The following is a 26,162-nucleotide window of genomic DNA, read 5'->3' as shown; positions in this document are numbered from 1 at the left end:
GTAAAGAAGGAGAAAAAGATCTATACAGGTTGACCAGACAGAGGGATAGAGATGGGAAGGATGTGGAAGAGGTTAGGGTGATTAAGGATAGAGATGGAAATGTGTTGAGTGGTGCCAGTCGTGTGCTGGATAGATGGAAACAATACTAAGGGTAGATGTTTTGGAAACAGAGAGCAGACTTCGGTTTGAGAGGAGAGATAGTGAGTATATTGGTAGTGGTGAACCTTACCCCAAGAGAACAGCAATGACTCATCCAGGAGGCCACAAAGAAACTCAGGACAACTTCTAAAGAACTCCAGGCCTCCCTTGCCTTAGTTAAGGTCAGTGTTCATGACACAACAATAAGGAAGAAACTGGGCAAAAATGGCATCCATGGCAGAGTTCCAAGGCGAAAACCATTGCTAACTAAAAAGAACAAAGGCTCATCTTTTGCAAAAAAAAAAAAAAAAAAACATCTGAATGATTCCCAAGACGTTTGAGAGAATATTATATGGACTGACGCGATGGAAGTTGAGCATTTTGGAAGGTGTGTGTCTCGTTACATCTGGCATAAATGTATCACGTCATACCAACAGTCAAACATGGTGGTGGTAGTGTCATGGTCTTTGGCCGCTTTGCTCCTTCAGGACCTGGACAACTTGCTGTGATGCATGGAACCATGAATTCAGCTCTTTAACAGAAAATCCTAAAGGAGAATGTTTAGCCATCATTTTGTTAGCTCAAGCTAAAGTGCACTTGGGTTCTGCAGCAGGATAACGATCTAAAACACACAAGCAAGTCAACTTGTGAGTGGATTAAAAAACAAAATGAAGGGTTTGGAGTGGCCTAGTCAAAGTCCGGACTTGAATCCGAGTGAAATGCAGTGGCATGACTTTAAAAAGGCTGTTCACGCTCAAAACCCTCCATTTTTGCTCAAAAAAGTCCGCAAGGAAGAGTGGGCCAAAATATCTCCATAGAAATGTGAAACTTATTTCCAGTTATAGAAAACGCTTGATTGCAGTTGTTGCTGCTGACGATGACCCAACCAGTTATTAAGTTTAGGGGGCTATTACTTTTTCACATAGGGCCAGGTAACTTTGAATATTTTTTTTTCCTTAAATAAATTCATCCATTTAAAGAGAGCATTTTAAGTTCGCTTGGGTTGTAGTAGTGTGTGTATTGCGGCTGGCGGAACGGTGGACGACTGGTTGGAGCGTCTGCCTCACAGTTCTGAGGACCGGGGTTCAATCCCCGGCCCTGCCTGTGTGGAGTTTGCATGTTCTCCCTGTGCCTGCGTGGGTTTTCTCCGGGCAGTCCGGTTTCCTCCCACATCGCAAAAACATGCACGGTAGGTTAATTGACAACTCCAAATTGCCCGTAGGTGTTAATATGAGTGCGAATGGTTGTTTGTTTCTCTGTGCCCTGCGATTGGCTGGCAACCAGTTCGGGGTGTACCCCGCCTCCTGCCCGATGACAGCTGGGATGGGCTCCAGCACGCCCGCAACCCTAGTGAAGAGAAGCGGCTCAGAAAATGGATGGATGGATGGATGGATGTATTACGGCTGAAATAAGTATTTAACATGTCACCATTTTTCTCGAATATATTTACAAAAGGTGCTATTGACATGAAAATTTCACCAGATGTTGGGAACAACCCAAGTAATCTATACATACAAAGAAAGCAGAACAAATAAGATCAGAAATTAAGTTGCGTGTAACTATGTGAAATGACACATGGAAACAGTATTGAACACGCCAACTGGTATTTATTTAATACTTGGTACAAAAGCCTTTGTCTGCAATGACAGCTTCAAGATGCTTCCTGTATGGAGAAACTAGTCGCATACATTGCTCTATTATGATTTTGGCCCATTCCGCCACACAAGCAGTCTTCAAATCTTGACTGTTCCGTGGGCTTCTTTTATGGACCTTGAGTTTCAATACTTTACATAGATTTTGAATTGGATTCCAGTCAGGTGTTTGGCTGGGCCATTCCAGCAACTTTATTTTTTTGCTTTGAAACCCATTGAGTTTCCTTGGCAGTATGTTTTGGATCATTATCCTGCTGAAATGTCCACTTTCGTTTCATTTTCAACATCCGCCCAGATGGCAGCAGATTTTTGTCAAGAATGTCTTGGCACATTTGCCCATTCATCATTCCATCAATAATGTGAAGCTTACCAGTACCATTTGCTGAAAAGCAGCCCCACACCATCATGTTCGCACATCCGAACTTCATTGTTGGTATGGTGTTTTTAGGGTGATGTGCAGTGACATTTCTCCTCCAAACGCGGTGTGCATTATGGCATCCAAACAGTTCAATTTTGCTCTCATCCAACTAAACTATATTCTCCGAGTATTTAACTTGCTTGTCCAAATGTTGTTCAGCAAACTTTAAACGAGCTTTGACATGCCTTTTTTTTTCCACCAATGGGGTCTTGGTGAGCATGCAAACAGGCCATGGTGGCGGAGTACATTACGCACTGTTTCCTTGTAACAGTACTTGCTAATTCCAAGTCTTTTCGATGCTCTCCTCAGGTGGTCCTCGGCTTTTGGTTTGGCAATGGTCTTGATACAGCTCTTTGCTCTTACCCATCATGGGATATCTCGACTCACACCTTGGCAATGAGACATTTTTGTAGGCCATCAATTAGGACTGAACCAGCTGATATTCATTTGCACTGACAAGATTGCTGTTTTATTATTGATAGATTTGAGGTGTTGTCGTGGCTTTCCATGCCTTTTTGCACCTCCCTTTCTTCATGTCTTCAATTCTTTTCCCCTGTGTCATTTCACGTTTTTACACACAACTTAAAGCCTAAGCTTATTTGCTCTACTTCCTTTGTATGTATGGATTACTTGGGTTTTTCCCAACATCTGGTGAAATGTTCAGGTTAAAAGCACATTTGGTGTCTCACCTTTTTAGTGAGAAAAATGGTGACATGTTAAATACTCATTTCAGCCGCTGTGTGTGTGTGTGTGTGTGTGTGTGTGTGTGTGTGTGTGTATATATATATATATATATATATATATATATATATATATGTATATATATATACACATACATACATACATACACTATATTGCTAAAAGTATTGGCGCACCTGCCCTTGACTCAGATATGAATTTAAGTGACATCCCATTGTTAATCCATAGGGTCTAATATGACACCGGTCTACCCTCTGCAATTATCACATGTTATACTTTTCTGGAAAGGCTTTCCACAAGGTTTAGGAAAGTGTTTATCGAAATGTATGACCATTTTTTCCAAAGGCTCATTTGTGAGGTTACACACTGATGTTGGAAGATAAGGCCTGGCTCTCAGTCTCCTGTTTAATTCATCCAAAAGTGTTCTATTGGGTTGAGGTCAGGATTGTACAGGCCAGTCAAGTTCATCCACATGAAACTCTCTCATCCGTGACTTTATGAACTTTGATTTGGCACTGATGCACAGGAAGGGGCCATCTCCAAACTGTTCCCACAAAGTTGGAAATGTCCAAAACATTAGCCCCTGGGCTCCATTGAAAGGAACTCCGAATGCTTCAGCATACCAAAAGATTTTGAACAGTCAAACAGTTTGATACCCCTTCCTGTTTTCAACATGTCTGTGTACCGGTGCATAAAGCAATGTCCATAAAGACATGGATGAGAGAGTCTGGTGTGGGTGAACTTGACTGGCCTGCACATAGTCCAGCCATCAACCCGATAAAACACCTTTGGGTTGATTTCGATTGGACAGTTAGCCAGGCCTTCTCGTCCCACATCAGTATGTGACCTCACAAATATGCTCGTGGAAGAATGGGCTAAAAACTCCCATAACCTCACTCCTAAACCTTGTTGAAACATATGAACATACACACACACACACACACTACCATTAGCAATGAGGACGAGGAGGAAGCTGATGATGGGTAGGTGTCACCGAGGGGGTCTCGCACAGAGCCCCAATCAAGCTAGCACCGCCACTGCAACACAACTCCCAACACCATTTACTGTTTACTGTGGGCAGCTACTGTACTTACTCAACTGAAGAGAGTATCAGGTGTGCATCAGGGGTGACTGTATTCTCAATAATATTTTAGAATGTTACTTATTTTTCAGATTTTTCTACAAATTATTGATTCAACTTAAAAAAATTTTTTTTAAAATTATTACTGTATTATATTATTACTCGTAAGTCGCAACTCTGTTTACTATGACTGTTTATTTACTCAGCTGCAATGAGCACGAGCCTTCTATTAGGGTTGAATGCATTTTTAAATAATAGTCATTAATATTAATTTAATATTAAGAATGTTTCCATAAATAAATTATAAAACTTGAAAAGTTTTAAAAACATTATACAGTATTATAATACATACAATATATATATTATAAAATATGTCTTATGTCTATCGCTTTATTACTCATCATTTTCGTGGACACTACTATTTTTTATTATTTGACGCAGCACCAACGAAGAGGAGTAACATTAGTCAGATTAATATTATTATTTTTATGAAATTAGTTTGTATTTTGGCGGCACGGTGGCCGACTGGTTAGAGCGTCAGCCTCACAGTTCTGAGGACCCGGGTTAAAATCCGGCCTCGCCTGCTTGCCGTTTGCATGTTCTCCCCCCGTGCCTGCGTGGGTTTTCTCCGGGTACTCCGGTTTCCTGGTTCTTTTTACAATTCGTATTGTTATTTTTTTATTTGATTGTTTTTACATTCTTCTGCATCTGTTGTGTGAAGGTGCCACTGGTGTCATTAACCGTGGACAGGTGTACCTAATGCAGTGGCCGACGAGTGCGTCCACAAGTGCCATTCACAGCCTCCAGAAGAGAATTGAAATCAGCATTCGGTTGTCTTCCAGCAGGGGGCGCAAAAGAGGTTTTTATTTATTTATTTAGTTTTTCCAACCGCGTGTGTCATGCTCCAGTCACATTCACATTCACATTCACATTCAACCTCGTCTGTGTGTAAAAGTCACAACCGCCCGAGCCAAGCTGGATGACTTTTGGCGATTCTGCGGAACTCCTCTCCCTTTTTTTGATTTGACTCTTCGGGATCCAGAATGTTTGTTTCACACGATTCGCCAGGTGGTCGACGGGAAAGTCTTGGGGGGAAAAAAGTGGATTGAATGTTTCGAAGGTGAGCAAAGGAGCGCATCCATGGAGGCTGCAGACTGGAACATGTTGATTTAAAAGAGTTCAAGTATATCAGGAGCACTCAGGTAGGTCATTTTAATCTTTATTTATCCAGGAAAACCTTAATGAGGTTAAAAATATCTTTCGCAAGCGTATCCTGGTAAGTCTTCAATCATTATTTTTTTTAATTGACTGCCATATTGGTGTCTGTCTATTATGAACTTTCTATAGTACCCTGTCTTCATCACAAGTACAATAGATGTACAGTATAATAGTTACGCGTGTACAGTTTTTTTTAACCTTTATTTTTTTTAATGTTATGTATTAAAAGGATAATTTAATGAATAAGAATTATTGGGATTTATTACCTCCCTTCAGGGAGGTAATAAATCACAAGCACAAATGGTTTGTCCATATAGCTATAGAGTATTTATTACAATTTGAAAAGAAAAATAGTTAAATATAAATTATAGTCGAATAGCAAAGAACCATGGTAGCAGTATTGGAAAAAAGATGATGCCCTCGCATGTGGTCAAGAATGACACAGTCACCGATGCACCTCAGTCGCTTGATTGGAAACAGAATTTATACAAGAGCCGCTGTCGGCTTCAACTCACACCCAAGAAATGGTTAGAAACCAAGCTTAATTCAGATCTGAGCCACATTACACATTAAATTCAAGTCGTGCAAATGCCATTTAATGTTTGGATGCACATATCTCTATCAAATCAGCCTTTTCAATTTGGTGAGCGCTTGTAGGATCTTATTACACGTTCCCTTTGATGTGATTACATTTAGTATGGAACTTGATAGTCGGTCAATGTTTGAGCATGTCTAATTTGTTGTTTCCGATTAGTGGGTGCTGGTCATCCTGCAAGAATGCGACGAGTCTACACGTGGCTTGTCCGGTAAATGTTTTTAAAAAGATGCTATGTGTTGTTTACCGGAAACTCATCCTTCCTACTGGCTTGCTCTGAAGGGATGTGGTGCGGTTTTTACTTTGCTTGGAGGCTGCGAGGTGTCAACACGTCACAGAGCACAGAAAGGTGAGCAGGGCTCAGGTCGTGCCCAAGTCTAAACACGTGCCAGACACACACACACACACACATCTCGTGACGCTATGCTGGCACCAGCGCTGCATGCATCATCATAATCGCGTCTTTGTTCTCCAAATGCCTCCGAGTGAGAGGACTCTCCTCTTCCGTGCTTCCCGAAAAGTGTGGAAAGTTAGTGGGAACGCTCCCAATGAACTCAGGTGCTAATGTGTTACTGTGTCAACAAACATCAACATCAGTGGCTCAGGGAGTAGCTGGGAGTTCTCGAAGATGGTGGACGCCTGTTTACTTTCGTTGCGTGTTTTGAACATTCGTAACTGTGACACGAGTGTATAAAGACTTTATCGACAAAACTAACAAGATTTTTCCTAAACATCAACAACAATCAACTGGATGTTTTTGAAAACATCAAAGACAATCACAAGTCTTCACCAAAACTAACGTACGCACTTTTGTAAACATAAAAAACAATCAAGTCTCAATAAACCTAACATACGTGTGTTCAGAGACAATTTAGTCTTCAATGAACCTATAAAGTGTTTTCGTGAACATCAAAGAAAAATGACCTAAATTATGTCTATTGTAAACATCAGAGACAATTAAGTCTTCAACCCACCTAATGTACATTTTCCTTAACATCAAAGACAACAACAAGTCCTCAATTAACCTAATTCATGTATTTTAGTAAACAAAGAATTGAAAGTCTTCACAATGTTTTTGTAATAACATCAAAGACATTTAGAATCTTCAAAAACCAAATGAATGTGTTTTCCCTGAACATCAAAGACAATGAACAACAATGATTATTATGTAAACATGAAAGAACATTACAAGTCTTCATCAAACGAGTACATTTTATAACCAGACTTGCTAGTCAATCGTGACACACTGTTTGCGACAGTGGGCCTTGAGGAGAAATTGTCAGCCCTCTGAATCTTCTACACATATTGAGGGTTGACAACAAAGCATATCATACTTCCTACTTTCTAGTGCTATTGAATGAGAAAATGCGTCAAAATCTTTTATTGGTGGTGTGTGTTTTCAGAAACATCAAAGACAAGTGCGAGTCGTCAGTGAGCCTTAATATACACGCTTTCTTTAACGATTGCGAGTTTTGAAACTGATGTACAGTGCTGTATGTGTTTTCCTAAACATCAAAGACAAATACAGGTCTTCATCAAACATCAAAGGAAATGAACCCGTTTTTGTAAAAATCAAAAATAATTGCACATTTTCAAGAAACCTAAGCGCATACAAATCCTCTTACACCTTAAACACTAGTCTTGAACCCAACACACATTTCTGTAAACATTGACGATTGCAAGCCCCCCGCCCCCGCCTCCCCTGCCCCCTTTATGATTGATGGGCGACCACTGTAGTCCCTGAGACTTCCACTAAGCACCCAAAACATGACTTAAAACTTGGACTGCACCTCTTGGATGAGTTCAGCTTCTAAAAAGGCCCATCTGATGAGATGTCATTGTTGTTGTCATCCAGGTCCCCCAGAGGACGGAGTCCCTGCAGGACTTCGAAGCAGACCGTGGAGGAATCCAAGGGTCCTGGGGTTCCTGGGGACCCTGGTCCGCCTGCTCCCTGACATGTGGAGGTGGCGTACAAGAGCAGAGTAGACCGTGTCTGAGGGTCAGCCCTCATCTGCGTCCGGGCCACGTCATCTCAGCCTTGAGGCCTTCAGTTTCTGTCTATCGGGATGGCAGTGGTCACGAGGTTAAGAGGAGCCCATCTGGTGGAAGCAGGTATTCATGTTCAACGAACTTCAAAGTCTTTGATGAATCTAACCTCAGAGAATTTATCGTCATGTCATATCAAACATACATCCATTTTTCAAAGACTCTTAAGAGTCTTCAAAATCCAAAGGTACATGATTTTGTAAGGATCATAGATGCTATTCTTTCACAAACGGAGACAATCAAAGATAAGGACTTAAAAGACAATTTAGTCTTAAACGAACCAAATGTACATGTTTTGGAACACGTCTTCAATGAAACTTGAACATCAGAGAGACAGTCTTCAACCTCACATTGTGATGTGTGATGTTTTCACAAGCATGAAAGACAATTTAGTCTTGAACAAGATGATCATTTACCATCTTCGTTGAATTGAACACATCAGAGACAGTTATGAGTTCACTGCCATTGACGGCTGTTGAATTCAAATATCCGCGTTAACATGGGGGACTGGGAGCGAATGAGTTAAGAGTGGAATGAACCTAACCGGCCTGGTTTCTGAGCCAAGTCCTTAGTCTTAAGACTCCGCTACTGCTTCCCTCCTAAATGCCAGACACTGAATCCACCAGACCATCAAGAAACAAACAACAGCCGTTTTCGCTTATAATAGTGGTTCTCTGGTCTTTTTGTTGTTGTTGTTATATCTGCGCTTTACAGCAAGCGGTCGGGTCTGAAAGTGACTCCATGGGGCCGTCGCGTTGGGCTGCAGGACCCCTGCCCTCCCACCTCTTTTGGTTCTGTACAAAGCTCATCTTTAAAGAGAGTCCAGAACTCAGCCAGTGCTTGGCAGCTTTGGGATTTACAGTACGTCCTGTTTAAACAAATCACACTGACAGCTGAGCAACAGGAGGGTGCTTTTGAAGAGGACTCTCCTGGCATATTTCCATTATCGGACTTTACTCCAAAACTCGGGACAATTTGATAGCTTTTTATGTGTGCAGATCGCGACAGACGTGTTTTGCTCGTTGAACTTGGCTGGAAGGTTTGCTCTGGCCAATCCATCAATCGATGGAAAATACTGCTGTCATCAAGGGTGTACTCGCTGACTTTAGGAGGATGAATCTGAAATGTGATTGGTTAAACAAAGAGTCCCACTGCTAAGTTATATGGGCCTGCAGTACTGACTCTGAAGGACCTGTGCAGATTAGGTTGACATGGCAGCACACAGAGGCTAAAATCTGACTGGATGCAAAATCGAACAACCACGGACACGTACTAGAATCAGTGCAGCCAAGAGAAATGCTGCAAAATGAAGAGGTGTAAATTAATACAATTTCATTGAGCAAATATTAGAACTTAGGTTGTAAATGTAGGTCAGTGCTTCTCAGTGTATTTAGGCAAACAGAGAAGGCCTTGCTGACCCTGACCCCCTCCACCACTGCCTACCAAATGTCTTCAGGAGGATCATCCCCATCATCCCAGGCAGGTACGGCTATGGAAGATCTCCATTGCAGGATTCCGGAAGGGTCCGGCGGTCCCAGCCCGGCAGACAGAGACGTTCCGCGGTCACTCACCACGGTGGGCTCAGGTCGCGCCACCTCCACCGCAGCGTACCCCACACGCAGACCCTCTGGGCGCCGCTCTACCAGCAGGGCCAGAGGAGCCTTCCTTCAGGTGGGCAGCGTTCCGGATCCCAGGAACCGGAGCCACAACTGGAGCAACCCTACCACCCACTGCCGGCTTCTTCTTGTACGGGGAAGCACAATCACCTCAGACTCTGCGACCACAAGGTACTTTAGTCCCATTGAAAAAAAACAAAATGCTAATAAAATCCTTTCATATAATTCATTATGTTGTAACTTTTATAGAGTCAGTGTTTCATCTTGTTGATTGTATATAAGATAGATTTAGCTAGCATTAATTTCTGCCGGGCGGCACAGTGGACGACTGGTTAGCACATCTGCCTCACAGTTCTGAGGACCGGGGTTCATATCCCAGCCCCGTGCCTGCGTGGGTTTTCTCCGGGCACTCCGGTTTCCTCCCACATCCCAAAAACATGCATGCTAGGTTAATTGAAGACTCTAAATTGCCCGTAGGTGTGAATGTGAGTGCGAATGGTTGTTTGTTTCTATGTGCCCTGCGATTGGCTGGCGACCAGTTCAGGGTCTACCTCGCCTCTCGCCCGGAGATAGCTGTGATAGGCTCCAGAACGCCCGCGACCCTAATGAGGATAAGCGGAACGGAAGATGAATGAATGAATGAATAATTTATGATGCCATCTGTAATCCCACATAGGCACGGGGAGAACATGCAAACTCCACACAGGCGAGGCCGGATTTGAATCCGGGTCCTCAGAGCTGTGGGGCAGATGTGCTAACCAGTCGCCCATCGTGCCACCAATTTAGGACTTGAAAGTCTTAAATTTAGGGTATAGTAGCCTTAAATGCAGGTCTTAAAATTCTTAAATGTAGTTAAATACAAATCTGGCAAAGTCTGAATTTCTGAACTTCCTTAGATCTGCAAATCCCCTAATTATTATCTTAATTATTTTTTTTTTTACCTCTCGTACTTGCTGTCATTGTATTATGTTGGTGTACCTAATTAAGTGAGCAGTGAGTTTTGACTTAGTACCCATAATTGTTGTGCTGGCAGTGACTCAGTGAAGACCAACCTGTCTATTTGGAATGCAACACACAGCCTTGGTTCTGTACAACATCACGAGCATAAAGTAAATCAGAGCCGAGTCTTGTTGATGTCGAAGTGTCGGCGGGGTAGTCTTTTCACATGAACCTGATCGATGAGTAACCTCAACATCCTGGCGTGACAAAAGCAGTTTACTTTCCCCAGTTCCTGCTTGATTAATTCCATTTCTTTGTGTGTACGTAGCCGCGGCCTACCCCTTTGGAATTAAACAGCAGGTCCATGGAAATCCAGGTGTTTATTTAAGGTCATCATAGGGTGAGGAAGAAATGTTAGCGTTATCCTTTCTGTTTTCCTCGTAGCAGATAAAGTCGAAATAATTTGTTCCAGGGTCAAACAGTCACCATCATAAAACCTTTGGTGCAGGCAATGTTTTAAGTGACATTTAAACATACTTAAATGTCAGGTGTAGAAATAAGTCAAACCTACAGATCTCATTTTGAAAAACGATAACAAATGCTCCCATCGCAAATAATGGAAATTTTTCCCGAGTCAAACTTTCATGTCCTTTATATCACGTATGGCCCGTGGCCACTTCAATACATTTTTGGAACATAATTAAAATGCTTCCGCCACCATCCGTGATCACTTTTAAGTTGCTGTTACGCCGTTCACCACCAGACGGAAGACATCGCTCAGTCGCGCAATAGTGAATAGTGAATAGTGAATGTAGAAACGCTGTCAGTCACGGTAGATTTTATGGCCTTCGTGAGTCAGTGAAGAAAGCGGAAATTCATACGAGGGAATACTCTCATCATTCATGACTCGACGTAGCACGTAAGCATTACCTGGTCAGACATCCAAAATTACGAACCTCATCTATGCTTATCTTTCGACGGAATTGACCGGAATGTTACCGTATGTTTTGTTAACATTGTGCAACATTAACATAACCCAACAGTTACTTAAAAAACACAACGAACTACACGTAACATGATGGTTAATAATGATTCACGTCCCTCTTACGGGAAAAGGTTTCGCATTAAATGCCCCAATGCGTGCTGGGAACAGAAGAGCGACCATTCTATTGGTCGATAATTTTGTTTCCTCACAAGAAAACATGGACATATTTTAGGGTAGACAAACAACTGCTGTGACCACAGATATCAAAAGAAGACTAGATAAGCTAGCGCGCTATAGCAGGCCGGCTAACTGACGTGTCTCCGTGGCGGCCATGTTGGCAGGGCCAACGTTCCCATCCAAGCGAATGCATGGACATTGAAATGAAGTCTTAACTTGCTCATTTCTCAACCGATATTTATGAGGTTTACTTTTGTCTCAATGCAAAAAAAAGTGTGTGCTACTAATACAGAACATTTGGGAATTTTGAATGACATTGGGAGGATAAGCGGTACCGAAAATGGATGGATGCAGCAAAACAGTACAATATTAAAATCTTTGAGTGAGTTGATTTTGGTGGGAGAAAAAATGCGCAAATGAGTTCTCGCACTTAATGTTGGTTCAGCATTTATTTATTTATTTTTGGCATCTTTAAAAAAACATTTTACACACAAGAGACCTTCGCACTGGAGGGGAGGGGGGAATCACCAAGTGGTTATTTTGTTGTTCGCTTCATACCCTTTGTTGTTGAACAGTGGAACTTTTATACATGCATTACAGCATGAAACATATTAAAATACTGTGATGTACATTGGTTCAATATAAATAATACATTTTGTCCATATTTATAATGGACTTTTTGTTATGCATATAGTTAGGAACTATGCGGTCCTGTGTGTCGACCTGGCAGCGCTGATGAAAATTTGTGGCCCGCACCATCATTAAAGTTGCCCATCCCTGCTATATATCATAAACACATCATTAACGGTACAGGCAATGTTTTAAAGGAGACATTTCTTCAATTCGGAGGAGTCTGCCTCACAGTTCTGAGGACCGGGGTTCAATCCCCGGGCCCCGCCTGTGTGGAGTTTGCATGTTCTCCCCGTGCCTTGTGTGGGTTTTCTCCGGGCACTCCGGTTTCCTCCCACATCCCATAAACATGCGTGGTAGGTTGATTGAAGACTCTAAATTGCCCATAGGTGTGAATGTGAGTGCCGGATGGTTGTTTGTTTCTATGTGCCCTGCGATTGGCTGGCAACCAGCTCAGAGTGTACCCCGCCTCCTGCCCGATGATATCTGGGATAGGCTCCAGCACGCCCGCGACCATAGTGAGGAGAAGCGCCTCAGAAAATGGATGGATGGATGGATTTCTTCAATTCAAAACAATCCTCAAGTGTCTCGATAACATCTGCGGAATGCTTTTGTCAAAGGATCAAGAGTTAGCAGACACACACAGTTTACAAATACAGTTCCAGTTTTTCTGAAATCAGCTCATTTTAAGGGACGAGCCATGTATCGTTCAAGTGACCCGTCCACCATCCCGCCCCGTTTACTGTTGGGCCAATGACGATTCCAGCTTTTGTTAGCGTGACCACTGGGGTTGGCAAGTGTAACAGTGGGCTCGATCAATAACAAAAAGTTGTGCCGAGTCACTCTTTTGAAGCTCACAGAACTGATTTCTCATCATGTCTGATCAATAAAACTTTAGAAACATATTTTTGCTGAAAATCTTTTCCAAATTGGGTTATTATTGTGATTATTATTAGTAGTAGTAGTATTCGTAGTAGTAACAGTCGTAGTAGTAGTAGTAGTAGTAGTAACAGGAGTATTTATGATGTTTCTCATCTATTTTTAGGCTTGTCCCACATCCAGCAAACACATCAGAGCTGCTCAGTGTTCCATGCACGACAAGAAGCCTTTTATGGGCAGACTGTACGAGTGGGAACCTTTCAACGAAGGTACCACTGTGTGAATGAAAAAATACAACAACAAAACAAGAATTAAACTAGCGGTTGGAAAAAAATAATAGTGCGTTGTGTTCGTGTGGGACTCACTTGTCATAATTACTGTGCAGCCTCACTATTCACTGGGCATAGGGGCCGAGCCCTGCTGCAAAAAGTGAAAATCCGGAAAAAACAAACGAACAACAAAAAAAAAGGGTTGTAATTGTGAAGAAATTCCACAAGATGGCGGCAAACAAAGCGCTTAAGACAGAGAGGCTCATGAAGCATCGACACATTTCATCTAGCATGTACACAATCAGAAGCCCATGTTACATAAACGACTGTGTTCAGGAGTTAAATTATTGAACACGAACAAACCACCTTCACGAAGCTCATAAAAAGTATTTAGAGGCACACTCGCTTAAATAACATGCTAGCACAAACTGTGACATTACACAAGGGCAAACAAATATGCGTATTGGCACACTGAACAAACACTTGTCATTATACTTATTATTATTGTCAGTGTTGTACTCACCTTTTGGCATTTATACACAATAATAGAAAGGAAATACTATCCAGGCAAATGGTAACAAAAAACTACAATATTCGTAGCTGCATCGGGAGAGAAGCACAAACATACTTTCAGTTTCACTTCAAACACAGATGAACGCAAACATTATCAAGACATTGAACCTAACAACTACGAGATTCCGCCAGGTGGCGCCATAGTAAAACTTTATTGCAATGACCTGCGCTCAAAAACAGCATTCATTGAAGAAAGGAGGAAAGGTTCCAAAAAATAAATCTGAGAATATGAGAATTTTTGAATGCCGAACCACAAATATGCAGGGCTTTATTATTATATTTATTGTATATATATATATATATATATATACACAATGTAATACTGGTATGTAACTATGGACATGCATATAATATGTACGTTAACAAATGAACAACTACAGAAAAATTGAAATACACTTGTCCAATTTGCTGCCCAGATTAGTATCAAAATCTAATGAAATCATTTGTCAACATGCTCGAAGTTGCGGGTGAGCAGCACTGCGAGCTCAACTGTCGAGCTGCCGGCTTCAGGTTCTACGTGCGACTGTCCGACAAGGTCGTCGACGGCACGCCGTGCGGACGCAATGATTCTTCTGTGTGTGTGGCGGGAAAGTGCACGGTAAGATCACATGACTTTGTTTGACTTTATTTGATTTCTTTTCAGGGTCTTGAACTGAAAAAGGTGAGTATTAGGATTGTGGGGGTGATTATGGCCACAAGGGGGCAAGATAGTTTAAGAAGGATCTGTTGGAGTGAAGCTGAGGGCCACAGGAAGTAGAGCTGTGGGATATTTGTACAAGTGGCTAAAACACACCTGTCAGAATTGGACTGACATGTCGGTGCGTGGGAGCTAACACACAAAAGGAATGCGTCGTGATCCAAAGTGGTGCGTTCACTTCCTGCAGGGTCTTCACACTTCTTCTCATTCACAATTTGCACAGCAAAAGATTTTCCCCTCATCATTCCTTTGGATCTTCTCAGCTGCTCGAGCCATTCAGCCCACATCGGCGAGTGATAACTCCAAAACAGCTACGGTAGTGTGAGTCACAACTGCTCGGCTGATTTAAAGTACAACATCCAGATTGAAGGCACAGCTAAGCTAATGTTAGCTATTTTTATTCGTAACACACTACGCCGCTCGGGACTCAAATCCTGCAGTGGCAGACGTGCCCCCCCCTGCTTAAGCCAGTACATGTCCAGGCTCGTCTGAAGTTTGCTTGCGAGCATTCGGATGATCCAGAAGAGGATTGGGAGAATGTCACATGGTCAGATGAAACCAAAATAGAACTTTCTTGCTAAAAACTCAACTTGTCCTGTTTGGAAGAGAAAGAGAGGAGTCTAAGGGCTCTAATCGCTAACTTTAGCTATTTTTGTTTGAGAGGAGAATTAGGGCAGCTGCAACAAAGGGGGAGACGGTAGACTGTAGAGTATAATACATCCAGAGTTAAGGCACGCCAACAGGCTAAGCTAACGTTAGCGCGTGTTTGTTTGTTTTCGGTGGTTTGGAGGTGGGGCCCAAATCATGAATCTAAATAATATGAAGTCTGCCTAGCAGCAAGTGATGCAACCCAGAAAATAAAGAACACAAGCCATTGTGTGTCACCAACTAGATATTGCATCAGTATTAATGCATAAACATCCCAATACTTTTGCTAAAAGAGGGCAGGTATTGAGCTTCTTTCAAGAAATGCCTCCCGAACGAGGTTGTGGGAGTGCCGAGCTTTTCCTGAGCCAAACATGCAGAGAAAAAACTTCCAGCGGTTCGACTGAAACGTGCCAAGTATGGCTACAGCTAAACGTCAAGCAGAGACTTTGAAAAGTCACTCGGCAGTATGATCTTTGCACATGCTTGCTTCTGATACACGACTCCAGAGAAAATGCTTTGGATCTGCGGAGCATGCTAGCAGAATTCCAAACACTCCAGAATTGTTTGGCATTGCCGACTGACTTTCTCCAGACATTTTTTATAATAACAAATACCATTGGTGTTTTTATATTATAGCCACTCACACTGTTCAAACTGTTACTGTCGCACATGTCTGACTCCTCTATTTCCTAAAAAGAAGACAAAGTGATGTTGCACTTTCCTGAAAATTCGATCAACTATTGATCTATTCAAGTGATGTGGACTTCTGCCAGTCTTCAAACTCCCTCCAGAGGTTTTAAAAGGAGTGCCAGCATTTCTTGGCCTGTGCCTTTCAGGCATATGCCTGTAAGTTATGTGTGTGTGACTTCAGAAGCATGGCGAGGCAAATTTATTATTCGTTATGGGCTTTACATGATTAAAAACAACAATAAAAATCGGCATATTTTTCTGAAAAAATGTTGTTGAAATTCCCATTTGTCTGAGATTTGCTGAGCTTTGCGCTCTCGCCATCCCACAGGAAGAGCGCGCCGTGTGTGCCGCACTTCCGTATCCAGTTCAGCACAACAACAGCTGGACCAGCACATAGACACGTGTCAGCACAAATGCTCCCATGTCAGATCGGTGCTCTTTTTTCGGTTTGACGGTGCTTTAAGGGACTTCTTTATAGTTCAAACAATACGTTCCATTGAGGTTCGCAGCCTGGGGGTCATCCTGGATTCCATCCACCCTTTCATACGAATCCCACATCAAATCTAATGTCAGATCTGCCTTCTTCCATCTCAAAATCATCTACCGACTCCGGCCTTCACTGTCCGACTCTTTTGCTAAGACCCTCAGCCACGCGTTCACCACTTCCCACCTGGTCTATTGTAATGGACTCCTGTTCGGGCTCCCAAGCAAAGCACTGGACAGACCGCAATATGTGCAAAAGTCAGATGCCAGGGTTCCCACCCGGACCAAACCTTGAAACACCTACAGTATACTGGCTTCCTGTGGAACTCTCTTCCCAAGGAAATTAGGCAGGCATGAACATTGGACACTTCCAAATTTGCAATCAAACGACACTTGTTCACCTAAGCCTTTGGCATCCAGTTGGCTTGTTGTTGTTTACTGTTTATTGATTTCGTCTTTGTCGTCTACATGTTGTTATTGTCTTTTGTTTATTGTAAAGCATCCTTGGGTTTATGCACTATATAAGATAGTTATTTTTTATAATAAAACTAGAATTGAAGTAATTAGTTATTATTTTGCATAGACAGAGGAAGAGGACAATAATATTACAATAATATTACAAGAATACAAAGTGATACTACGAGAAATAAATAATAGTTTTAGGTGAATTAACTCATATTACGAGTGAAAAGTCAAAATTTTACAAACAAATTGTAATATTGGAAAAATAAAGTATTAATATTACTAAAAAAATGATGATGGAAATAAAGTAATATTAGGAGAAAGAAATTGCAACGTTACAAGAAAATACTTGAGAATGAGAATATGATAATAATAATAATTCTATGACAATTAAGTAATATGAGACAAAATGTTTAAATTTAAGGCAATTAAAGTGTAACATTATGACAAAAAGTCATTCTTTCACAAGAATGAAGTGGCAATTTTTTTTTTTTTTGGGGGGGGGGGGTCATACTATAAGTCTTAAAACAATCTTACATTTTGGTGGGGAACAGAAAAACAAATAATGTTATGAGAACAAATTAGCAAATTAATGAAGGTTCTGTTGCAATATAAAAAATATGACAAAGAAATGGTAATTTTATGATGGCACAAGAAGAGGGAAAAAATATCTTTTGATGAGAAAAAGGTTGTAATTTTATAAAATCTATATAATACTGAAAAATAATAATTTTAACATAATTAAATTGTAATTCACAAGAAAAACTTAACACAATGTTACAAGAAAACAATCAGAATTTAATAAGTCAAATTATAAAAAAAAAACAACGGTCAATTTCAAAAGATTACAGTCATGAAATTATAAGAATAAAGTTATAATGTTATGAGAAAAAAAGATTTGACAAAAATAAAATTGTAACATTTTGAGAAAAATGTAATCACAGTATTACTAGGAAGCATTCATATTTATGATACAAAGTTATAATTTTACAAGAATACAGTTGTAATAAGAGAAAACGCTTGTCAGAAATACAACAAATTATGAGGATTCGATTGTAAGACAGCGTACTGCAAAAAAATGAAATTGAATTATTATCAGAAAAATATGGGGGGGGGGAATTCACAAAAATAAAGTCTTCACAATACAGGAATACAATTCTGTTATGAGAAAAAAAAGTAATTCTCCAATAAGAACAAAGTGGTAATTTGAATACAAATTTTTGGGGAGAATAAAGGCTGGTCTAGACTGTTGTGTTTTGCAAGTTCAAATGTTCCAATCATAAAGTTGCAACAGAGGGATATTTTCTTTTAGGACAATAAAGTCTACAAGAAATAGGACTTTTAAAATCATAAAGCCAATATGTATTGAGGGGAAAAAAAAAAGGTTTTTAATGAGAGAATGTGTAATTTATGATAATGCATTTTTGGGGGGAAAAGTGTTAATATTAGGAAAGTTAGTTCATATTATTCCAAGAAAACAGTCATAATTTGACAGGAAAAAAGTGACAACAATACTAGAAATACTTTATTTTTGCACAGTAAATTTGTAAGATTATGAGAGAAAAACGTGATAATGGCTCGATGTGATGAAGCAGCAGCTGGCTCATTCGAGTAACCGTAAACAATTGTTATGTTTGTAAGACGGAGGCAGCGCAATGTTTTTTGTGTAAATGTGAGAGCAGCTCAAAAGTCCTTGTGTACTGCATTGTGTGTCTGCTCTGTACATTTTCTACCCCTCCTTGCAAGGAATGAACTAGAAAGGCAAATCTTGGTGTTTTCCCAGCATTTCTTATTCTACTACACACGTGTTCTCCTGGATAAACGGGACCCACTCCAACGTGGTCCCAGAAGAGGCCAAGTTTTATTCCTCGCTTCCGGAGCGCAACATCCTGACGACCTCTCGCTGTGAAGAGGAAAGTTTTCAATGATCTCACCCCCATTTTCCACGTCTCAGCGTCTTTATCGAGAATCGGGTCCCACCGCAACGTTATCAGGAAATCAACTGTCGGGTGGGAAGATGATAAAATGCAATGCTTCGGACTTTTGAATTTCAATATCCAGTAGTCAAACATTGAAGAAAAAAGAACCAATCACGGACTGTATGTCATTCCGTTGCCCCCGTGTGCACGGTAACAATAAAATGCTTGAACGACTGCGACCTGTTCCCGAAGCCCTGCAATTAGCCCTGCAATGAGCAAGGGTTCAATGTTGAACCCTCGCATATTTGAAGTTCATTCACTGAAAAACGCACCTACTCACTGGTGCGCAAGCCACAATCTTGGTGCCAAGGACACAACTTGAAGTAAGTTATGGAGCTTTATTTAGACAAAAGTTGTCCTCTGCTGTTATCCTGTGGCATCTCTCGGCAATTACAAACCCCTTTAGAAGGGTGCCAGTTACTTGCAAATTTTCTCCATTCGCGGCAGGGCTCCGTCGCTCTCCCCAGTGAATAGCAGGCATTCACTGGATAACAAAAAACAACAACTTCAAAACGGTCTCAGAAACGGAATCCAGTCGCACGCAATAAATACCTCATCATTACGAGGCTGTGGTTGTCCCAGTGGAATATTTCCCAAAACGTCTCACTGGGCTCCCAATTCCCCTTGAACCGTCCCCTTAGTCTCGCTTCTAAAAAAGACCCGCAATCCCTCACCTCCCTCCCTCCCTCCTCCGCTGCACCTCCCCCGGCTGTCTTTACAAGGGGGAGCTCGTATGGGATGGCCCGTGCAGTTTTTTGGACTTGTGAGCGAGCGCTCCGTTAGTTTTTGGGGAGAATGCTACCAGTACCGACCCTGCTGCTGCTCGCCTGCCTCCACGCGCAGGGGAAGCCGAGGTCTCAGGTAGGACCTGCGTTTTGGGGTTCCCATTGGAACACTGTAAGAACTAGAAGACTTTGTTGGGATGTTGCAGTTGGTTTGGATTAATTGGACTGCAGGGTAGCGCCAGTTGAAAGTTTTCTGTCTTGGTGCCAACTCGGACCCTACTACGAGGTCTTCTCTCTCATAGAGATTCTGAAGGCGTAGAGGTGGTGATGGTGGCTCTAGCTGGAATTAACCTGCCACCGCCTGTGTTGGAGCTGGTTTTAGCTCAGCGCGACTTGATTGACCATGTGAAGTGGCTGAGGTCGTTAATGCAAGGGTCAGAGGGTCAGAGGGTCCACCCCCGGTCATAAATCTGAAGTTCGTTGGTCGCTGGAGCGTATGGGAATGTTTGTAATTCGAGGATAAAAATGTATGGTTGTGAGAGTGAAATTATTGTTTTGAAGAAACTGGTTGTTATATTATGAAAATTAGGGGGAAATATTTCAAGATTCAAGACTTAATTTGATGAGGAAAGTCACATTACAAGATAAAAGTGGAAATATTACGAGACAAATTGTAGAATTGCTAAAATAAAAAAGGCCTTTTTGTCAGAAGTTTAAATAATGATGCTAATGCTATTTAGATGCTATGTATGCTATATATATTTATATCAATATACTTTACTAACAAAAAGTTTGGGATATTGGTGATATATATATTTTTTGTGTGAAATTTAAGGTGAACATAAAAAACGTTTGAATGCACAAGTCCCACAGTTACATATTTTAATACTTTTTGTACAACTTACTGTTCTCTAATAGGGAGCTGAATGGCAAAATTCACAACAGGTGTTTGATCCATGAATGGACGAATACAGTTCCTGATTCAATTAGAATTGGAATTTAAACAGTCCTCTCGTTCATGGTGTTTACATTTTGATATCATGAGACCAAGACGACACCTAATAAATGATGAACAACAGTACCTCGCTATTGCGAGGCCTCAAACCGGATGTTCTCAGAAGGGAGTGGCCACTGAGTTTAGAGTGTCACAGTATCACCAGCAGGTGATCCAGAGAGACAGGAGGAGTCACAGAAAGGCATAGAAATAGATTTTACAGATGGAATCATCTGTTGTGAATTTTGCTGTTCAGCTCCTTGTTAGAGAGGAAGTTGTGCAAAAAGTACTGAAAATCTGAACAGTTTGATCTGTGCATTCAAAAGTTTGAAGAAGGTCAAATTACGTCACCATTAAAGGTTATAGTGCATTTTAGGTTTATCCTCCAATTTTTGTCAGTTTATGTATGTACTGTGTGTTGGGACTTGAGCGAGAGGAGACTCCTGAACGAGTTAGCTAGCACGCTAATATGTGCATCCAACAACACATCAGCTCTTAGCTTTTGGCTTGCAAGAAAAGAAAATGGTGAATCAGTCAAGTCACGACTATACTGTATGAATATGTTTATTATTGCTGCATCGTGAAATATCGACTGCATTGGGACCTTGACCTAGGACAGTGCTTTAGCCTGGTAGTTTTTTGGAGTTTTGAGCCATCTATTGGTAATCAAACCAGTTTTGATCAAATATAGTGTTATTTTTCTTTATTAAAAATGTGACAAGGGGGCACGGTGGATGACTGGTTAGCACATCCGCCTCTCAGTTCTGAGGACCACGGTTCAAATCCCCGGCCCCGCCTGTGTGGAGTTTGCATGTTCTCCCCGTGCCTGCGTGGGTTTTCTCCGGGCACTCCGGTTTCCGCCCACATCCCAAAAACATGCATTAATTGGAGACTCTAAATTGCCCGTAGGTGTGAATGTGAGTGTGAATGGTTGTTTGTTTCTATGTGCCCTGTGATTGGCTGGCGACCAGTTCAGGGTGTACCCCGCCTCTCGCCCGGAGTTAGCTGGGATAGGCTCCAGCACGCCCGCGACCCTAGATGAGGAGAAGATGAATGAATGAATGAAAAATGTGACAACAAATTTGGTGGTGGTTTTTGGGGGTCTGGAATAGATTTACAGCATTTCTCTTAGTTTCAAATAGAAAAATGTATTTGATATACGAGTAAATTGGTCACAGAACATATTCAACTTGTAAGTCAAGGGACCGCTGTTCATGCTCCTGCTCTATTGCTGATTTTCTAACGATTGTTTTTTTATGGATGCTTACTTACCGCCACAGTTGCTGATGCACTTTTCAGCTGTTTACTGAACGACAGGAGAACAGTAAAACACCCAATCAGTACCCTTTTATAGGGGCTGCTGTTGACCACAGCTCACGCCCAGACACTCACAAGCAGACTTGCCAATGTCACACGCCACCCACGCCTCATAAAGGCACATATGTGGCTCTCACACACAGATGCTACGATACATATAGTATTTTCTCATACATTTTGTGCTTGCACTTTTGTGTTCATATCTGCTTATGATATGTTTAAACAGTGTTTAATTAGTTGAAACATGTTTAAAGTGTGCGACAGCGGTAAAAATATTTTATAAATAGCTTTTTGTATGGTTTCTCAATATTGCAGATTTTCAGAAATGCACCCTCCTGGCTCCTTCTATCGTGATAACAGCATATTAACAAGGGTCTTTATTAGCGTGTGGCCTCGTGAAGGGGGGTTGCGGTGTCATTGTCAGTTTGAAGCGCTGACTCCGCGTTGAAAAAGTTGCTTCAAGATGGCCGGCCAGCCTGGCATGTGGGCGGCATATGCACATTAAATGCAAGCTTCCACTTACTGTAAGTCGACTTCCAGACTCAGCATCCCGTCTAGCTATCGCAATACATTCCTCACGGTTATGCGAATATTCTCTAAAGAGAATGTTTATGGCATTTCCAGATGCTATGTCAAACCTCGCAAGGAAATATTTGATCTGATTTGTGTTTGTGTATGTGACTAGCTCGACGAATCCCAGGGTGTCCACTAAACATTCGCCTTTCACCCCTCGCTCGTAAATAAGTGTTAAAATACGGCACTGTGGCTCCATCCTGCTATGTCTTCACAGCGTCAGTTTACCTTTATTCCTGATGATAGGACGACGTTAATCTCCATTCCTTAAGTCTTGTTTGCAGTGTATCCTGGTGAAAATGTATTTATTTTAGGGCTCACAAAAGCGACACCCCAAAACTCCCTCAGTACCAACCCATGTTTGACAAAATTACACCACTTTCATCAATCGACACAAAATTTGGTGGACACTTCTATCATAACAAGATGGATTAAAAGTCTCAATGGAACCCATCCATCCATCCATCCATTTTCTGAGCCGCTTCTCCTCACTAGGGTCGCGGGCGTGCTGGAGCCTTTCCCAGCTGTCATCGGGCAGGAGGCGGGGTACACCCTGAACTGGTTGCCAGCCAATCGCAGGGCACATAGAAACAAACAACCATTCGCACTCACAGTCATGCCTACGGGCAATTTAGAGTCTCCAATTAATGCATGTTTTTGGGATGTGGGAGGAAACCGGAGTGCCCGGAGAAAACCCACGCAGGCACGGGGAGAACATGCAAACTCCACACCGGCGGGGACGGGGATTGAACCCGGGTCCCCAGAACTGTGAGGCTGACGCTCTAACCAGTCGGACACCGTGCCGCCCTCAATGGAACCATACCAGAAATTAAACAGGAAGTCGGTCATTTTGTTTTGAAGCCGCCATATCGGGCAAATTCTAGGGCTGATACTTTGATGAAGTTCTTACAAAGGAACTTACTCAAATGAGCCCCAAATGGAACCAGCTAACAGGCAGCGAGACGATGCTAATAAGAAATTGGGCGGACATGTCTATCATAACAGGATACAACGAAACGTCTACAGCACCAGTGCTCGAAAAGCAACGGGAAGTCAACAAGTTTGGTTTGAACCAGTCATTTTGGGTGAATTCCATGGTCATTATCAACCGTAATACTTAAATCGCGTAGGTAATCGCAGGCCATGTGAAGAAAAGGTGAAAGCTTTCCTCTTTCCGATAACTCTAAGAAAGTGAGACCACCGCGGGCTGTGTGATTAAAGTAATAAAACACATTCCAACTCGCCATCTTGCTTTTATATATTTTTTTCAATCTTTGATTAACTACAGCAGAGTTAAAAGCTACTTTTTAAATTCCAAAGTCGACCTCTGCCGCTAACTGGAGCGTAACCCCAAACCTTTACACTTGCTTGAACCACAACGAGCGCCCACACATGGATAACAAAGCAGTGCTCGTAAAAGGCATGAAGTGCGGACTCAGAATGCTAATGCTAAAAAACAAGGCTAAGAACAAATCGAACAAAACAAACTCTGCTTCAAATGTACGAGACCACTGTCTCAGTCGAACAAACTGAACTTGCTAACGTTAGCTCTGGTGTCAGCGCATGTTTTGTACAACCCAATTCCAATGAAGTTGGGACGTTGTGTTAAACATAAATAAAAACAGAATACAATGATTTGCAAATCATGTTGAACCTATATTTAATTGAATACACTACAAAGAAAAGATATTTTATGTTCAAACTGATAAACTTGATTGTTTTTAGCAAATAATCATCCATCCATTTTCTGAGCCGCTTATCCTCACAAGGGTCGCGGGAGTGCTGGAGCCTATCCCAGCTGTCATCGGGCAGGAGGCGGGGTACACCCTGAACTGGTCGCCAGCCAATCGCAGGGCACATACAAACAAACAAACAACCATTCGCACCTCAAATAATCATTAACTTTTATTTTATGGCTGCAACACGTTCCAAAAAAGCTGGGACAGGTGGCAAAAAAGACTGAAAAAGTTGAGGAATGCTCATCAAACACCTGTTTGGAACATCCCACAGGTGAACAGGCTAATTGGGAACAGGTGGGTGCCATGATTGGGTATGAAAGGAGTTTCCCTGAATTGCCCAGTCATTCACAAGCAAAGATGGGGCGAGGAAGATGGGGCACTTGTTCACAAATTCCTCTTTGTGAACAAGTGCGTGAGAAAATAGTCTAACAGTTTAAGGACAATGTTCCTAAACGTACAATTGCAAGGAATTTAGGGATTTGATCATCTACGGTCCATAATGTCATCAAATGGTTCAGAGAATCTGGAGAAACGACTGCATGTAAGCGGCAAGGCCGAAAACCAACATTGAATGCCCGTGACCTTCGATCCCGCACTGCATCAAAGACCGACAATCAATGTGTAAAGGATATCACCACATGGGCTCAGGAACACTTCAGAAAACCAATGTCAGTAAATACAGTTCGGCGCTACATCCGTAAATGCAACTTGAAACTCTGCTATGCAAAGCAAAAGCCATTTATCAACAACACCCAGAAACGGCGCCGGCTTCTCTGGGCCTGAGCTCATCTAAGATGGACTGACGCAAAGTGGAAAAGTGTTCTGTGGTCCGATGAGTCCACATTTCAAATTGTTTTTGGAAATTCTGGACTTCGTGTCCTCCGGGCCAAAGAGGAAAAGAACCATCCGGACTGTTATGGACGAAAAGTTCAAAAGCCAGCATCTGTGATAGTATGGGGTTGTGTTAGTGCCAATGGCATGGGTAACTTACACATCTGTGAAGTCACCATTCATGCTGAAAGGTACATACAGGTTTTGGAGAAACATATGCTGCCTTTTTCATGGACGCCCTGCTTATTTCAGCAAGACAATGCCAAACCACCTTCTGCACGTGTTACAACAGCGTGGCTTCGTAGTAAAAGAGTGCGGGTACTAGACTGGCCTGCCTGCAGTCCAGACCTGTCTCCCATTGAAAATGTGTGGTGCATTATGAAGCGTAAAATACGACAACGGAGACCACCGACTGTTGAACAGCTGAAGCTGTACATCAAGCAAGAATGGGAAAGAATTCCACCTAGCAAAGCTTCAACAATTAGTGTCCTCAGTTCCCAAACGTTTATTGAATGTTGTTAAAAGAAAAGGTGATGTAACACAGTGGTAAACATGACCCTGTCCCAGCTTTTTTGGAACGCGTTTCAGCCATAAAATTCTAAGTTAATGATTATTTGGTAAAAACAATCAAGTTTATCAGTTTGAACATTAAATATCTTGTCTTTGTAGTGTATTCAATTAAATATAGGTTGAACATGATTTGCAAATCATTGTATTCTGTTTTTATTTTTGTTTAACACAACGTCCCAACTTCATTGGAATTGGGGTTGTATTACGGTTACATGTTGCCTATCAAAATGAATGCATTTAAAGTGAAACTCCTAGTCACCAAACAAAAAAAACACTCGGCAATGAAGCATCACCCATCTGTCCAAGATACCTGCCCCTAATTGGGGCTCATTTTGAAAAATTTCAGGAGCTTGTCAAAAGTAAGTACAAGCACTATAATTTGTCCAAAATGGCTGCTTCAAAGCTAACGGTTTAATTCCTGGCATGGGTCCTCGAGACCTTTTCATGCATTGAGTTCTGACAGACCCAATGTTTTGTCAATCGGTGAAATTGGTGTTGGAGAGCAAGATTTTTCAAAATTTCTAGGGGCGCAAGTGAGG

At 41.7% G+C, this 26,162-nt stretch overlaps 1 protein-coding gene across 2 annotated transcripts in view; it reads left to right on the top strand.

Annotated features, from left to right (window-relative positions):
• The first annotated feature begins 4,919 nt into the window (after positions 1-4,919).
• LOC133397965 (thrombospondin type-1 domain-containing protein 4-like) overlaps positions 4,920-26,162 on the top strand; it is a 40,877-nt gene continuing 19,634 nt past the window's right edge. Inside the window, exons 1-7 of one of the 2 annotated variants that reach the window (XM_061669461.1) lie at positions 4,920-5,190; positions 5,961-6,012; positions 6,084-6,150; positions 7,657-7,913; positions 9,304-9,634; positions 13,240-13,342; positions 14,377-14,513. In XM_061669461.1, coding sequence (XP_061525445.1) covers positions 5,984-6,012; positions 6,084-6,150; positions 7,657-7,913; positions 9,304-9,634; positions 13,240-13,342; positions 14,377-14,513 — 924 coding nt within the window. In that variant the 5' untranslated portion in view covers positions 4,920-5,190; positions 5,961-5,983. Of the gene's footprint in view, positions 6,013-6,083; positions 6,151-7,656; positions 7,914-9,303; positions 9,635-13,239; positions 13,343-14,376; positions 14,514-26,162 lie in introns of both variants that reach the window. The other variant, XM_061669470.1, reaches the window with a different exon arrangement.

Source organism: Phycodurus eques, chromosome 2 (assembly GCF_024500275.1).
Source record: "Phycodurus eques isolate BA_2022a chromosome 2, UOR_Pequ_1.1, whole genome shotgun sequence".
Lineage (NCBI taxonomy): Eukaryota > Metazoa > Chordata > Actinopteri > Syngnathiformes > Syngnathidae > Phycodurus > Phycodurus eques.
This window is presented reverse-complemented; position numbering and strand designations above follow the sequence as displayed.